Source organism: Sturnus vulgaris, chromosome 2 (assembly GCF_052056855.1).
Source record: "Sturnus vulgaris isolate bStuVul1 chromosome 2, bStuVul1.hap1, whole genome shotgun sequence".
NCBI lineage: Eukaryota > Metazoa > Chordata > Aves > Passeriformes > Sturnidae > Sturnus > Sturnus vulgaris.
This window is the reverse complement of record NC_142244.1, coordinates 103,786,594-103,803,798: the sequence shown is the minus strand read 5'-3', so window position 1 is coordinate 103,803,798 and position 17,205 is coordinate 103,786,594. Positions and strand designations below refer to the sequence as shown.

At 41.5% G+C, this 17,205-nt stretch overlaps 1 protein-coding gene and 1 non-coding gene across 2 annotated transcripts in view; one reads left to right on the top strand and one right to left on the bottom strand.

Moving 5' to 3' along the window:
* Positions 1-11,414, bottom strand: part of PPEF1 (protein phosphatase with EF-hand domain 1) — a 34,588-nt gene extending 23,174 nt beyond the window's left edge. The window contains exons 1-4 of the mRNA XM_014875783.2: positions 11,000-11,414; positions 5,799-5,988; positions 2,614-2,741; positions 1,774-1,825 (exon numbers count right to left, since the gene is read on the bottom strand). Of these exons, the coding sequence (XP_014731269.2) occupies positions 1,774-1,825; positions 2,614-2,741; positions 5,799-5,862 (244 nt within the window). The 5' untranslated portion in view covers positions 5,863-5,988; positions 11,000-11,414. The remainder of the gene's footprint in view (positions 1-1,773; positions 1,826-2,613; positions 2,742-5,798; positions 5,989-10,999) is intronic.
* A 4,396-nt stretch (positions 11,415-15,810) lies between these two features.
* On the top strand, positions 15,811-15,883 carry TRNAV-UAC (transfer RNA valine (anticodon UAC)). The gene has a single exon. It is a non-coding gene; the product is annotated as a tRNA-Val (tRNA).
* The last annotated feature ends 1,322 nt before the right edge of the window (positions 15,884-17,205 follow it).

The window sequence follows — 17,205 nt, the reverse complement described above, 5'->3', positions numbered from 1 at the left end:
GCCTTGCCATCTCTTTATTAAATATACACCAGAATTTTTCTGTTTCATTTAGGGTTCTGGTATCTGCAACACATGGTGTTAGAAAGGGGGAACAAACCAAGACAAAAATAAAGCCTTTGGAGCAGTTATCAAGTCTTAACAATGTCAGTCCAAAAAGACAGAAGTTTTAAGCCAGCAAGACAAAGGGACGCTTTACCATAAACTGTATACACTTTATCATTTGTTTCAGCCTTAACCTGAATTGCACATCTGCAATTCCCAATATCTACAAGACCAAGAAACAGGTCACCTGTGCAGTGGTGATGAGAGGCAGCCCACAGGACCCTCCATCTCCCTCGGTGCACAGGTGAGGCTCAGATCTCCACTTGCACATGAACAGCCCGTGCATGTAGCAGTGTGCTCTGCAATGTCCTGGGCCCTAGCAGTCACCTGAGACACCTCCCCTTTACTCCTTCTGCCAGTAGACAGAGGTAATAAAGGTGGATAAATCATATCTACAACAAGCAGCTGTAAAATTCCATTTCAATATTATAATAATAATAGAGATTAACAATATTTTGCCAAGTCTCTGACCTAGCACTACTGGTTTTTTTCCCATTAAGGTGGAAAAGCTGAACAGAGGTGCACTATCAGCATGAAGAAGTAGATGAAGTGAGCAGTATCTGATTTTCTTTAAGTTTGCCAATTCCTTCCCAGGATGTTAAATGACTAAAGCAGATTTTTTTTCACAGAATATGGCAGTAATGGGAAAAAAATCAAAGTGAGGACTATTGTGTCATCTGCCTTGACTTTGGAGCAAGGCTCAAAATGTAATTTATTTTCTACAGAACACAGAAAGCATTAGGCACTCTAAAGTACTTAAGAGAGAAAAATTGCAATTTCTACCAGTTGTCATTAGAACACTGAACCACTTAAGGTTTTGATGGTGGTTTTATCCTGCTATCAAAGTATCTTGTGCTAATTTTAATTGGAATAACCTGTGGCTAGATCAAATGAAAGAGAAAGGGCATTCTCTTGTAAAGCAATAAGAAGGGGACAGCCTCATTTTTAACTCCACTGGGATTAGATCTATTCTGAATTTGTTCAGAGAAGTCACGTTTGTTTTCTGGACTTAGGAATCACTTTCAGTCTGTCCTTCTGTTGAGCTTGACCTCAAAAGTAAGTTATGTCCAAGGATCCCAAAATACCTCAAAAATTAAAGGCTATTCCTTGAATAACCGAAGCTTAAATGAGATGGTTTCTAAAGATTTATCTCCAGCAGTTTAAATTTATTAATTTTTTTATCATTAATATACTGATACATGTTGCAGTGAAATATAAAACAAATGAAATTGAAAATGGTCTACAGAACTGCCAGAATTGGAGGGTGGTGGGGCAGAAAGAGCAACCTCTATGATTATACCTGCCTTAAACCAACTGAACACAATCTTTCTGAATACTGACTTCTCATAGTTTAAGAAAAGATGCACAGAAAGCTGTGAAAATTGGATTCTGTAGGAAGGGAAGTAACATATAAGAAAGCCCTCTGAGCACCTCTGAATATTCTCATAAGGACAACAGGTACCTGTTCTGACTTACTGACTGCTCTGACTCACTAAGTAGAGAGTGAGCAGTGTCAACACTTAGAGGATAAAATTCATATTACAGTATTTGGGAGATCAAACTTCAACCCCAGCACGTGCTATAGGCTGTAAATATCACATTGAAAATTAACTTTCCTCACATCCAGTTTTTCAAACACAATATCCACATTATTTTTATTTTTATTGTTACCTGAATCAGGATGAGTACAATGATCCAGCATGAATGTAAAAAAGTTGGATAGCTGAGTATGAAAAAGAAAAGAACAAACACACTGATCAGTTTATATGATCCAACAAGCATTAACATCTTTCTTACTCAATTACTTGCAATTTCCCATTTAGGGGGATATAAGTCAGTAGTGTATATTCCCATAGTATCAGCCTGCAATAACGACAAATCTGTGTCCTATTACAAAAATAGCTCTCTTTCCTTTTTTTGCTATGAATTCACAACTAACACTTCATGAATACATTAAATGTTTCAGGGCTGTTTCAGTGCTGTTGATATTTCTGGGTGTAATTCATCTTGCCCACCACCCAGACTATTTGCCCAGACTTCCTTCACAGTCAATAGAAACAACTGCCACAATGCAGTGAACTGACAGATGCTAGGATGAACACAAAGGCCTGTAAGTTCTAAATTCCTATACTGACTCTAAAGGAAGCCTGGGCTGACATGCTGAAACACTGATATCTCTGTTGGACATATATTGCCTCACAGAGAGTTAAGATCACCCATAGTGATCTGTAAATGATCTGCAATCCCTGGCTAACAAAGCTGCTATACAGGAACCTATACCCCAGATATGCTGTATGGGGAGAATGGTGTCCTGATGCCTGTGTAGTTACATTCATCTGTATGTCTGTGTATGAATACACCCAAGTTAATTCATGTGTCAGACAGGGAAACAGTTATATTAATCATGACCCAGCTTTGTAGAAGATATCACCACACACCCATTTCGTTTGTGCAACCACAGTCCTGGGGATAACTTAGCTGCTTGTATAGGAAGAATGGAAGATTACAAACCTGTAGTTGATCCTGTTCATCAGCATATTCGATTGACTGAAAGATACTGAGAGAATAGCGGCGCCTCATCTCCAGCCGGGCCATTGTGAAGCGGTACCACTTCTGGATGAGGATTGCAGCTCTAATGACTGTCAAAGCAGAAAGCAGTAGAGTACACATGGATGCAGGGTAATCTACACGGAAAATATGCATTCCACCTTTGCAGAATTTTGCAATCAGATGACGAATGCAGTCCATTTTTCACAGTCAACAATAAAATGAAACCCAGTAAAAGTGAGACTAAAAGAAAGACATGATGCCTTTACAGTTTCTGTCCTCCAACACAGATCCCAAGCTAGCTGACTTGCTCAGGCCTAAGTAGTTAGTAACCTTCCCCATTTAATTGTCTTGAAGACAGTACCCAGGTAAGAAGACAGTCACATTCAGGTCATGGGCACTATATGGGTTTTGGGTAGGTGAAGAAAGGAAGAAAAGTTTGGCCTATCAACAATGTATTTCTTTGTATAGCTGCAGTAAAAAGCTTTGGTTTTGCAATCTGTAACATGAACAACCATGCAATGACAATATTTGCAACAGCCTCTTCTACCAGAAAGTTTTTGCCTGCGGAGCTGCATCAGTAAGCCAAATTCAGCAAAATTCAAATCCTAGGATAAAAAGTTAACAAATGGTATTGAAGGGTAGAATATGTGATTAAATAGACAAGCCGAAAGGCAGTGAGGTATAGTTTTAGCTAGCTTGGTTAACCAAAGAACACTCGCCCCAAAAAGTCAATGGAACATGCCATTGTTGAATATGTGCTGAATATGCATTCCACTCAGCACTTTAAGAAGTCACGTCTACTATGATCTCACTCCGGAAAACTTATGGAAACTTCACTGAAGGACAACCATCAAGACTGCAGCCTGGAGGAAAGAGCCTGCTGCCTACAGGCCTCATTCACGCCACAAAGAGATCACATTCCTTTAACTGCTCAGATAAAAGTTTATTGGGCACAGATACATCTGGTGGCAGAAAGAGGTCCTGGGATGGGCACTGTCCTGTACTACAGAGACAACTGTTTGCACCAGTCAACTATTGTAACTGATCACAAATATCAGAAATTTTTATACTAGGATGAGTGGAACCTGAGTGAGAATGATTTTTTCCTTACTGATAGTTATGCAGGTAAGGACAAATATTCATGGGAAAGTGATTCTATTAATAGAGTATAACATTAAGGAACCATTTTTATAAAAATACTTACAGATGCTACAACAACACGTTGTTTGCTTATTTTACCGTTAATGTGTATACAGTATACTTAAAGTGGTAAAATTTTCTAGTCTAGACAAGATCAAAATCCCATCCTGTAGATATTGCATCCATCCTATAAAAATCCTCCTGCCTGAAGGAAATGTGATCCTTATATGACTAAGAGCATTCTTCAGACCTTACAAAAACTCTGAGATCTCTCTTATTTTCTGTCCTTTCTGGAAGCCCCCACCACTACAGACCTGAAAGTCTGACACATTACAGCAAGGCTGTCACCAACATTTATGTTTAGAAGAGTACCTAAGGGGCAAAGCACAACCACCAGCACAGAAAGAGATTTCCAGCATCAGAGTCATTAAACTTCCCATTAAAGCCCCCTGGGTTGCTTAATGGTCCTGAGCACTTAACGTGGCACAGTTCCATTTCTATCACATAAAACAGATACATATCAATCACTGTGGTTAATGTTGCAAATCTAACAGAATGTTTCCTGTCTTTTTTTTTTTTATTGTACTTATTACAGCACTGTTATTCTCAGGACTGAATCAGAACATGATTTTCACACTAGGCTAAACTGCATCTCTACAAGAAATTGTTATCAGTTGCAGGTCTCTACACCAACAAGTATCTGTTAAATTCGTGTTATTAATGCATTACAGAAATGTACAGCCTCAGGCTGCAGGTAGAATGATGGTTCAGCATCACTTGACTACTGTTGAAGAGCAGAAAGGAAACCATCCAGCAACTCCAGAAGACAAAACACAGTCCAGCAAGCACACAAAATCCTAAGCCCCACATCAATGTGTGTGGATGATTGTTGATCAAGAAATAGTACAGCTCCTCAGGCCCACTCCAAGCTTTTACAGACTCAGAAATATTCCCAAGTAGCACATCCCCAAGGTCTTGCAAGGCCCATGTAGGCATAGCTTGCAAACCTAAAGAGGAAGAGCTGCCTCCCAGTTACAGGTAGGTCTGGGACTCCTGATGATTCCATTCTACTTTCACTGCTGTGATACAGCACTGATGCTGCTTTGTAGTAGCATACACAAAGCTGAGGGCTGCTCTCAAACCAGTCAGCTGGGATCCCTGTGACTAAGTGCTCCTGCTTCTTAGTCACCAACTTCCTGTGACTCATGCCCTGGCTTGGTAGCCAAAAAGAGCCTTCCTTTTCAACCATGGCTATTCAGCATAATAATGTCCTAAGACTATGCACAGTACCATGTAACATGGCTCTCTGCTGACCAATAAATTATGCTTTAATGAAAAATCTTGAAAGAGAACACAAAGGGTCTGAACAAAAGTCTGAATGAATCCTGGAATCCACCTGCCTGTGCAAAGACTGCTGAGTTCATACCAAGGTGGGGTATGATTAAAAGGAGGGTGATGATCTATTACTTTAATTGAACATTGAACCAAGTCCTGTGGAGACTTTCAACTGATAGCCTCATAATTGTCAGGGATGATATTATGCCAGGCACTTGGTAGGCCAGAAAACTGATTTTGAAGTCATTGTAATAGCTCTGCTTTATTACACTTGTTTCATAATTGGGGTCACACAACAGCAGGGAAATTGGGGCGGTTTGCCCAGGAATCCTGTGGTGTGAAAAGCCATAAAAGGTCGCACTCAATACCTTACCTCCTAAGCTTTGCCAGTGACAGAGCGAGCACAGACACCTCTGAAATTTAGCTTCTGTCCCAGATGCTGTGAATCTTTTACAACCCAATCTGTCAATGTTAGAGGTGGTCTAAAGCTGCTTCCTGACCTCAGCCAGCATCTAAAAGCTAATACAGTTTTAAAAAGAAAATAAATTTCCCTGAACAAGTATTTTGACAACCGAACTTGGGGGGGGGGGGGGGGGAACATTACCTTGCAATCCTCTTCTGGTGTTAGAGAGAGAACAACTACTTGCCCTGAAGACAAAGGCAACACTCACCATTCTCTGACCTTCTGTCAGCTACAGAACTGCTGCACCCCATGGTTCCAATGATGCTGCCCATCTGTTTTAATTGCTGCTCATACGAAGCATGTTTCTCTCAGCTGTTTGCATTATACACATTTCTTGTGTTGTTCCTTCAGTGACGAGGGCTATACTCCTTTGGGCTCCTGGGCTCTTCCTAGTACTCCTAACAGAGATGAGATTGGAAGGAAGGGATAGGGAGAAAAAAAATCGATGCTTGACAACACAGAATCTGAAGTACCTTTAGTATGCAACAAATTATTGTACAGCACATCCTGCCTAAACTGGACCACACTAGGGTTTTTTTCTCCACATCTGATTACTATCAACTTGCAGTCAAGAGAAATTAACTTAGCAATTAATACAGTTTGCTCCTTACACGTTAGCTTAATGTCAATGTGCAGCAGCAATTTCTTATATGAAGAACAGCTATTTAAAGCCTTACTACTAGGGACAAGGGACTACAAAGACACATTACTCTTCATTCTTATGATTTGAAAATTGGAACTGCAGAATTTTAAAGATTTTAAATTACATGTGATAATACTGCTAAAAATCCCCAACCCTCATTCCTCCTAACACCCCAGTGATTTGAAAAGTTGCCTCACCACTCCATTTATCACTTTATCACTCAGTGTCACCACCACCAAATTCACCAGGACAGAGAGTACCATAACAAATCACTTCATTATCAGATTTCATTTAAATAAAATATTCAATTTTCTGTTGCATTTCTACTGAAAAAAAAAATCCATGCAAAAGATTTTGTTTCATTAAATAGATGAACAAATACATTTTGAAGTCTTTTGGGTTTTTCTCCTGGCACTTGCTCAGCTCTTCACTAAATAGTATCATTTGCTAATGCAATACACCCTCTAATCAACAAATTCAAATTAATACAATTCCTCTGAGATACAAAATGGATCAATTTCTAAGCAACAAGAAATTCACTGATGCTCTTAGATACTGAACTTTGTTTTAGCTAAAGATTTCTTACATGATCATGCTGACCCCTCTCTCTCTGTCTCCAGGGATACATCTGACATCTAAATTATTGTATCTGTTGTTTTGTTTCATTGATATTCCTTTTCTTTTAACTTGAGTTTTAAAACAAAGAAGAAATCCATCAGCAAAAATGAATGCTTAGCTACTATTTTCCTTTGGCTTTACTAGCAGAAATCAAAATAAAAGAAGAATACAAAAGAAAAAACCACAAAAATGTGTAACTAGGTGATTTTCAAGTTAAGTAATTAGAAAGCACTTATAATTGTGGGTCTGTATCTGCAGATTTTGGCATTTATTATATATCCTGTCCTGTCATGTTAATATAACACAACTCTTTCTTCTGGGGCTTTTTTCTGGGTCCCACAAAACAAGGGTATCCTACACTTGAGCTGGGTCTGACTCCTTATGAGTCAGTAATTATTTCAAGAAAAAGCATTTTAAGGTTTTTCCCCACAATAGACAGTTTTACTCCCCTCTGAAGGAGCTATTATGAAATCTAGAAAAAGTGCTCTCACATCAATTTTGAGCCAATCAATGGCTTTGGCAGCATAAAATACAGCATTGATATTGCTAATAGCTCAAATTTGTCCTCTCCAAACATTTTTTGCTCTCCTGGTTACCATCTCCTCACTTTCCCTCTTAAGAGAATCTCAAGCCTTCATTATTACTCCATCTCAAACAAGCCAGCCATGACTTGAATTGTGATCTGAACACCAGCACTAAGGGCAAAATAGATCTTACAATCTAAGTTCAACTGCAGCAAGACTCTTGATTAAAGGGCAGGTCAGCCTGTGCCCAGCAAGTGGGCAATGGGAGCCCCAAACAGAACCATCACACCTCTCAGGGCTCCCTCCAAACCACAGCAAACAGTGGGCTGACCCAAGAAATGAGGGGCTGAATTGTGATCATACTCTGCTTTCAACAACTTCAGCTTTCCTCCCAGTTATCACTAGTCTCTTCCACATACCTCTAAACTCATGAACTTCTAGGACCTCCTTGAGCAAAGAAATTAAAAGACAGAGTCATAAGGACAGAAATTTTATTGTGACAGCAGTAAATGAAGACTCAAACATACACTCAGAGCTTGGAGGAAAACTTGTGCAGATATATCCTATAATTAAACTTCCTAAAAAGGCCAAATCTGACCATCAAGAGCTAGTCCAGGGGAATAATCATGATCTTCAGTCCCAAATATCTGCATTCTAAAATGGACAGAGTGAACATTCAACCACATTTTCATGACAACTTCTCAAGTGGCTATGGAGCCATCCTTGCTGCCAACCTGCATGCTCCAGGCCAGGAGAGTAATTTCTGTGAGCTACTTACTATGCAGAGTAGCAGTGCTTGGTGAAGCGTCATTTGCCATTACAAAATTCCCCCCAAATGTTGGCTGATGAAATTGAAAGCTGGGCTTTTACCAAGGTATTGCAAGAGACACAATGTAGCTGGATGAGAATTTGAAATAAAATGCTGTGCTAATATTCTGGATATTATACCACTGATTTACCTTTAAGAGAGAATCTGTCATGTTGACTAAAAAGCAGGCATTCAATTTCTACAAGTCAGTGATCTGCCCCACTTCTAGACATAACTTCAAAAAAATTGCTAATTTCTCTAAGTTTAGCAAAAAAAAGTTTTGTGATAAACAGGCACTGAAAGCACAACCCATCCACTGAAGCAAAATAAAATGTCTTTGCAATCATGCCAATGGACATGCACAAAACTAAGCCAGAGTTGCACATGCTGCTCTTTCCTAGACAGGAGTCGCTGAAGGTTACACACAGCATGTGCTCAGAAATTTGGGGTTGAGAACCCAAGCTGTTGAGAGCCTGATTTACAGAGAATATGGCTCAGCCTCATTTGGTCTGGATGTAATAGGTGCTGCCCCAAATCAATCATGCCTCCAGTTTGTCAGTCACATAAAGACCAGGCTGTCTGAGCCTCAAGGAAAATGGAAATCCTGTAAAGATTTATAGCTGACTTTTAATGAAATCAGACGGCAGAGTCTTTGGGCAGAGAGCCATCCGTTAAAGCACATCTTATCTTTTAAAATTATTTGAGCTGTGCTACTGACAGACAAGTGTAAACTAGGTTAAAGCTGAGGATATGGGAGCCATATGAATAAGAGCCACTAGGATTTAAATTCTTACTCCTCTGTCTTTTCATTTGTTTCTTACCTTTGAAAAACAAAAATGAAAGGCTCCTCCTTTTGTTTTTATTGGGATGGGGTTTCCATAATTGTGCTACTTTCCCTAGAAGTTGTTTCAACATCTCTCTCCCGCAGTGTGCCTCCTTTCACTACTCACCCCTTTTCTCAATCATGAGAACAGGTAGCTATGATCTCCTCCCATAACATGTCTTAGGAGGTATATGTACATGGAGAGGTGATGAGATCAAGACAGTTTTCTGCATAAAGATCAGATGGATAGATGGATGCTTCTAATGACAGAGGCTTTCCATTGATGCCATCTTGCTATAATTTTTTTATTTTACTGTGACTCACAGATTTCCTTTAGAATTGTTTTCATTTGGAAACTGGGACTGCAGAGAATGTAGATATGCCATAACGTGCTTTTGTGAGGGATTTGCTTCTGTGCATTGCTGAGGGAATGAAGCTGGAAAAGAGGATGCAGACATTAAATCACAACACTCAGGTCAGGACCTGCAGAAGGACAGATCTCCAAAACTGTCTTGTTGGGATTGTCAAGGATGGCAATCTGGAGATGAAGATCTCATTAGCTAAAAGACCCACCCTACAGAAAGTAGGATGAAGCGGTCACAGTCAGCTAGCAGAGTGAAATGGAACCTGGCTATGGCACAGGAGCTGTAATTTTGACACCAACACTGAATTTGATCTGCAAAGGGGTTGATATGACAACATCAAACATAGACAAATCAGTATATGATTAATTCTTCATTGTTTTACATCCATGGAACAAACTAACATTTCTATTAAGTGATTTTCAGTAATTATATATATGTGAAAGACAGAAATGAGAAAGGCTTTTTCATACAGATAGTTTCTTCAGCCTGCTCAGAGAAGCAAGGCTAAGCTCAATATAGAGCAGATGGAATGATTGCTATAAGTGGCCGTGTTGATAGACCTCAGTGTTGGGGCCAGGAATCAATAGGGAATGGGATGCATGTGGTGCGTTGAGCGCTGGCCAAATGTAAGTAAGATACCAGAAAGCCAGCAAAGCCTGAAAGAGAATAGGATGAAGAATAGGATGAAGTTTTAAGGTGGACTCATATTCCTGGGCCAAAAAATGCACTGCAAAAAGAAATAAAAGCAAGAGTAGCAAAGGCGTGAGCATTTAGATAATTCAAGCTATCATTGAGCTAAGGGATTGCATGCAAACCCAAAGAGAATCTGTAGAAAAAAATGGTGGGAGAATACCAGTTCATGTTATTTATAATCAATAAAGGGCAAATTTACATTTTGACTTTTTTTTTTTTTTTTTTGGTTCAGAAAACAAACAAACAAAGCAAGCAGCCTCATTTTTTGGTACAGCATGACTTTTTTTTTTTTTAAAGAGGAGGAGAAGCAAACACAAGTGGACAAATGGGGTACATATTTTTTCACACCTCGAAGAATAAGCAAACCCATCATATCTCTTTCCAGAAATGTTAAACACCTCTAGAGGGAGATTCCTTCAGGCAACAAGGGACAAACTGAAAATCCTGCTGCAAATTTGGTTCTAGTAAACTGAACCCAACTGGAGCATAAAACTTAACACTGTTTAAGCAAAAAGCTGGATCACATACTGTACTGCAATTAATGAGTGGGGTCTTAATCACATCCTGAAAAAGCAAATCTTTGGAATAAACATGTGTTGAAATCTGAGCCAGTTTAAAAATTAAATTCATGCTTCAGCGTGATTTTCATAAAATTTAAGTTCAGCATCAGAACAAGGTTCAAAACACAATAAAAATTATTTTACCTAAAATAAAAAATACATGAAATACAGTCGTCTCAAAGCTATTTGATCTCATCTGTATTCAGAAGTTCTGGAAAACTGATTCAGTCCAGGTCAAACATTACAGTTTGAAGCACAGTGATTTTTCTCATGGTAAAATCATAAATAATGCCACATCTGTCAATTTGTCAATCTGTTCTTTAAAAGTGAGCTAAACATTTATATATATATATACACCCCACCCAAAGATATTACCTTTTTTTCTTTCTGCTTCAGGAATACCGGACTTTTTGTACAAGAGGACCTTTAGAAGATTCTTTTTTTAAAGAGAAAGCAACCCCTGAGGGGTGCAGCTCTGCAGAACAGGTGCTCCAATTCTCTCTGGGGCTCTGGAGCTCAGGAGCTGCAATGCACTTGCTCTCCACCTATTTATACAGCTTCCCAAGAGGAAATTTCTTGAATGCTGCTCTTCAGAAACAGTCAGGGGAAAAAGCTGTTTTCATCGTCCAACCTGATGTGAAAGCTCATGGCTGCAGCCCTGCAGCTGTGCTATTTCTGTGTTGAAGAGCTCTTTTACCACCATGCCTCCTGAATCTCAGGCAGAGAAAGGGATGGGCTGAAGTTATCTGCCTCGCATCTGAAGTCACATGATCTCTTTCGGCCTTTCTGCTGTGTTGAGGCAATGATTTGCATTTTAGCAGATCTAGCACACTGGAAAAAAACATAAGGTTGTCCAGGTTATTTGGTTATCTGATGTGACTGGCATGGTTATGAAAGCCCTTAAGGAAAGAAGTACTGAATTTACCACAAGGCATTGCACCTGAATGCAAGTGATATAAGTGTTCTCCAAATCACTCAGTCATACCTAGATAATGGCACAAGTATGAAGCACTCGCATCTTGTGTTGGGAAGCACTGTGCAAATGCCTTCAGTTCATTTCTTCATGCATGCACACATTCTTACCATAAATGTGTGACTGGAATACTGTGGATTCAGTTCATGTTTTGGCTTGTCTTCTCCTTGTGTGACCAAGAAGCCGAGAACACCGCAGCCTTGCTCTGGTCAGAAAGCCACGATTTGGAATAAAACCCTGACCCCTGGCAGCACATCCCACATGTGACCCAGCTCCTGGCCACGCTGACCCCTGACTCTCAGTAACTGCACAGGATCCCTAGGGAAGGGCAGAGCCATCATGATGATTTGTTACTCCCCACTGCTCACACAACAGCCCCTGAGGAATCTGCTCCACTGGCAACATGGGGACATTGTGACTTTGAACATATACCCTGCCAAACCACTCAAAACTAGGAGGTGTCTGTAGAAGCATGAGAGTGTAATATCACCACTACAGTCTTGGCCCCAGTCCTCATCAGCACTTATGCTCATCAGGCCACCTTTGCCCCACTCCAAAAGCCAGGGAAGGGTTGCTTGCTGCTGTGCAGTGATGGAACAGAGCACAGCAGCCATTTCTGTGAGTTCAGGACAAGGCCCTTGGGTGCAAAGAGGACCACAGATTATAAAGCATGCTGTGGTGGGAGAAAGCTCCATGTGCACAGACACAAGATGAAGATCGCTGTGCCCTTGCTCTGAAGCCTCTCCAGGTGATGGAGACCCACCATGATTGGATAAAAACAGAAGATTTCCGAGAATAGAGGCAAAGTAATATCTTCATCCTCCTGCCCCTCCCCAAAGGTCTAATAATACCATAACATGCTATTTTCAGAATTTTTTTGCCATCAGTGTGGTGACAGTTCTAAAGGCATCAAACACCTCTCAGAAGGGCAGTCATCAAATCCCTTTTTGAAACAGACTTTTATTAAGGTGCAAAAGATATTTAAAATGCCAAACTGGCCAAGCAGAAGGCATTTGATTGACTGAGCTAGTCCTCTGAGGTTCGGGAGTCCCAGACACAAGCTTCCACTTTCAAAGCTGTTCTTCTCCTGTGAGACAAGACAGTAAATGGAAAGCATACCAAGCGCAATAATTCTGCATGACCCAGAACAGTTTTGATGTTTGTTTTTTCTGGCAGGATGCCCTTTCCTTGATCTGAGTTACAGCAGCTAATCTTTTATGTATGACCACGTTGCTCTGCCAAAAGGCATGCAAGCAAAAATACATCACAACCTCTTTCCACTGCACTCTTGGGATACACATTATTTATAACCATTTACTGTACCTGATAAGTTCATCTATATTGGCATTTACCAAGATCTCTGCATAATGAGAGGTTTGCTTCAATTGCCAATAAATCCATCCATTTCATCCAAGATCAGTGGGAGAGGGTTAACCTTAGCAATTAGGTTCTTTAGGACATGTTTTCTTTTGTTTGTCTTCTTTGTCCTCTGTCTCAGTGATCTGACATGACCAAGCAACCTGATAAAGAGTCAGTGTTGCTGGACTGAGCCACCTCTCCAGTTACTTGTGGGGATCACAATAACATGCAACTTGAGGAAACACAAATGTCCTTTCCAAATTAACCTTTCCCGTTCAAGTCCAAGGAGACAACACCATTTTCCTTTCTACAAAGGGCAAAGAGAACATACCAGTCCCATCAACAAGGTCACACATACTAATGCTTTTTTTGCTCAGCAGTCATGTATCACACACACACTTAATATGCTGAATAGACTATTATCATTAACAGCTGCATCAGAAAATAGGCCAAAAAATTCTGACAATATATGATTGAGCAATCTAGCATGACAAGAAAAAACCCAGTGATGGTGCATCCCTCTAAAAGCAGCCCTTCTTGATGTAATAGCACATATTCTGTTTTCCAAATACTTTGGAAATATTAACCTCCTGAGCAAGTCTTCATGCAGGCATTCCACATACATAATTCAAATTCTGCTTCAGGCTTATTTCTCAGAAGCACCCACTACAAAGTGATGTAACCGATATTTTTCAAAAAGGATGAAGATAATTATAGTTGAAGGGAATGTGCTCCTTCTAAGGTCTGACCATGGTTTCCCTCCTCTTGCCCTACCAAGCTTAAAGAAGTATTTTTATATGACCTAGCAAAGTATTTTAAAGTACTAGCCAGGGGAAAAGTCCCTGAGAAACTTGTATGGCCAAAAAAACTAATAGAAAAAAATGAAGATAAATTAATGTCCAGAACAAATTTAAACTCTGACTCAGTCACTGAGATGACAGAAATGTGTGCTCACACATTAGAAGAAGTAGGTTAATTTGTGTGAACACAAAAAGAAATGTTCCCCACTGACAATTCTGGGTGAGAATGTGAATAAAAGACATCAAAACTAGCATTCTTGGCAAAAAGCACACCAAATCAGAAATGTGAAAAAAAGACAGCAGTAGGGCCTCAAAGCTCCTGAAGACCAGGAAACTAGACCAGAACACTGTGAAACCATCAGGATATCCTCTGTAAAAAATGAGAACAAATTTTTTTTAAAGAAAGTTTCCCAAATTATCAGATGAATGCAGATTATTCTGGGAAGCAATGACTAATGACCTAATTTGTGCAACTCTACCTTCCTGATATTAGCTTCAACCTCCACTTAGAGCTTATAGAAATTATAGCTATCTATCTACAGCACTCAGGGTTTGACAGATCTTAGTAAAGCAGCATGAAGAAAAAGAAATGGGCAGAAGAATTGCCCAACAAAACTTTTATGTACTTTTTGTTGGTCTGGTGAACCAGAAGCTCCACACACAGTGCAAACCCAATATCCTGATGCCTCATGCCTGCCAGACTGTGTCTTTGCCAAAGGGGTAAAGCCTTTAAATCAGGCTCTCCAGGTCAAATCAGGCTCTCCAGGTCAGCAGAGCACACAGATTTGACTCACTCACTAATAATCAGTATGTAAAAGGATTTTAAATCTATTTTAAATTGTTTTTTAAAGAATGGAATCTACCAACTAATAAGTGCAAACACATACAAGGTAAGGGGTCATCAAGTCTATGGAAATAATTGTCTTAATCTCTATTTTTCTCTAATGCTTATTAAACTGCTTTTAATTTAAAAGGACAACATTTTCTGTATAACTTTGTTAGAGTAAATAAATCTGCTGCTTCAGCAAAATATGATTAGTTTCAAAAGTCATGACAGTTATGCTAGCTAGTCACAAACAAAACACTGTTTTGCTTGCAACCACCACACTTCTGAAGACTCCCAAGCTTACATTTTCTATTCCAAATAATAACTTCTGTTTGTAACTTTTAACCCGTAAACATAGCACAGATGCCTTAATTTGTGCTCCCACAAGCCACTCCCTCTGAGATGTGAGGCGAGGCGCAGTATGGTGAGGACTGAGGTAGTGCAAGTAGTGCTGAACAGCGGGTAAAACCTAACAGGGGGAAGACGGCAATTGTTGTGGGGTGTAAGGGGTGACAGGAAGGTCCATGGATGGATGGATGGATGGATGGATGGATGGATACTCAAAACACCCACTCACGGCGGTGTTTCCCGCACAGGCCCCGGGCCGGAGCGGGCCGTGAGGCGGTGGGCGAGCGCGGGGCGCCCCCTGCCGGCGGTGCGGGCCGCCAGGCAGGAGCGGCCCCCGGCGCTGCCACACACGGGCGGAAAACTCTCCGTCCTATCCGGGGGCTTGGAAAAAGCCGGGCGGTCCTGCCTCTCACTGCCCTGTGTTCTTCAAACAGCCTCCTGTACCGAGGAAGACACCTACAGGTCCCTCCCCCTTCCCGGAGCTGGGCGAGCGACAATGGCGTTGGGAGCGCACGGGCTGAAGGCGAAGATTTACCGAACACATGCGGGGGAAGGGAGCGCTCCGTGTAGCGTGGCCCGCACTCCCAGGGTCGTTACCTGCTCCTGTGCGCCGGGGGCGGCCGGGCAGAGCGGAGCCCGACCCTGCCCCAACACGCAGCGGCACAGGAGCCATACCTGGAGCTGATTTACCCCTGTCACTGCCTCTCTGTAGCTATAAGAAGGGCAGAAAACGCCTGAGGGTAATTTTAAATAACTACATTTGTTTTTAGTCAACCAGCAATTAAAGAGAAAATACCAGGCTTCTTTCCACGCCGGGCGAGGGAGGCGTGGCCAAAGTCTCGTCGATAGGGGCAGTACAGCAGAGGAAGATGTACGTGGCGGTTCCATAGTGTAGTGGTTATCACGTCTGCTTTACACGCAGAAGGTCCTGGGTTCGAGCCCCAGTGGAACCAGCGCCAACCCAGAAGTTTTTTTCCTTGGGTCATGCTGAGTTTTTCATAGTTTCTTTTAGCATAGTGAGATTCGGTTTAGCTGTTTCCTCCGTAAGACGGGGACCCTCATAAGGAGACAAAGAAGGCACGGACCTTGCGTGCGGCAGGGGCGGAGCATCGCTTCCAGGGAAGGTGAAAGATGCCCCAACTGGGAAACCCTGTCACACGGCATCTCGTCCATAGGCTGTAACCTCGGCAGGGAACCCCCGTCCGTCAGAGGAGCCTTTCCCTGCCAGCGCTGGAGAGGAATCCCCACCGTACCATGATCCCGAGGAGGGGCACCCGAGGAGAGCACAGAGAGCAGAAGCAATGGGGAGGAGCAGTAGCCTGTGCCTGCTCCCAGGCTGCGAGGGACAGAGGCAGTGGCGAAGTCTGCAGCCCCGTGCATCCCCCTGTCTCACCGGGACAGACAGGAGCATGGGTCTTTTCCTCTGTGTTTGCAGACGTGTTTAAACGCTGGGGAAAGGCCAGTGGTTTTCACAGCACACCGCTAGCAAGCACAGTTAACTCTATCCTTGTTTTCCCCTGTACTGTGCATATCCTTTTTATTAACTAGGAAAGAAAGAGCCATCTCTGCTTGCCTCAGAGCAATTTAACTTTTAAATTATAATATGTTGTCTCATTTAGCACGTGCAAGGTTTTAGAAAAGGGTAACCTCTGGGCATGGATGCTGGCACAGCATCTGTCTGTGCGTGGGAGGCCAATGAGTGCTGGGGCTAAGATGTCTGTGTAGGAGGAGGAGAAGAGTCCCTGAGCTCCCCTGACCTGGAGTCAGCTCTTGAGTATCTTTGAAGGATCAGAGTGGGAGGATGTGATTTACCTATCTTAAAGATTAAAGAGAAAAAATTGGCTTAACTTACTTTAATCAGAGACTTATTAAGAAACTTACCTTCATCATCATCATATTGAGAAAACTATTAACCTTTGTCAGTGCTTTGTTCTCACTAAAAACCACTCTGGGGTATGGGCAAGCTGCAGTTAGAGATTGCAGATAGAGATTGCAGATTAATGCAAGGATACCTGGACCAGGTTGCAGAAGTTTTTTTGGGTGGAAAGCAGCTGTACATCCCATAGTGAGACCTGGCAGGCTAAAGTCATAACATTAACGCCCAACTGATGTTAAGAGCCTGTGCATCCCACACCCTGAAAGTGCAGAAGTACTCAGTTCTGGTTTTCCTCTGCCTATTTGTTTAGCAGTGTGTGTGCAGCCCACAGGAGGTGAAACCAAAGCAATGTGGTCCCCCATCAGGGGTAAACTGTCTTCCACAGACTGGCTGCTTCCA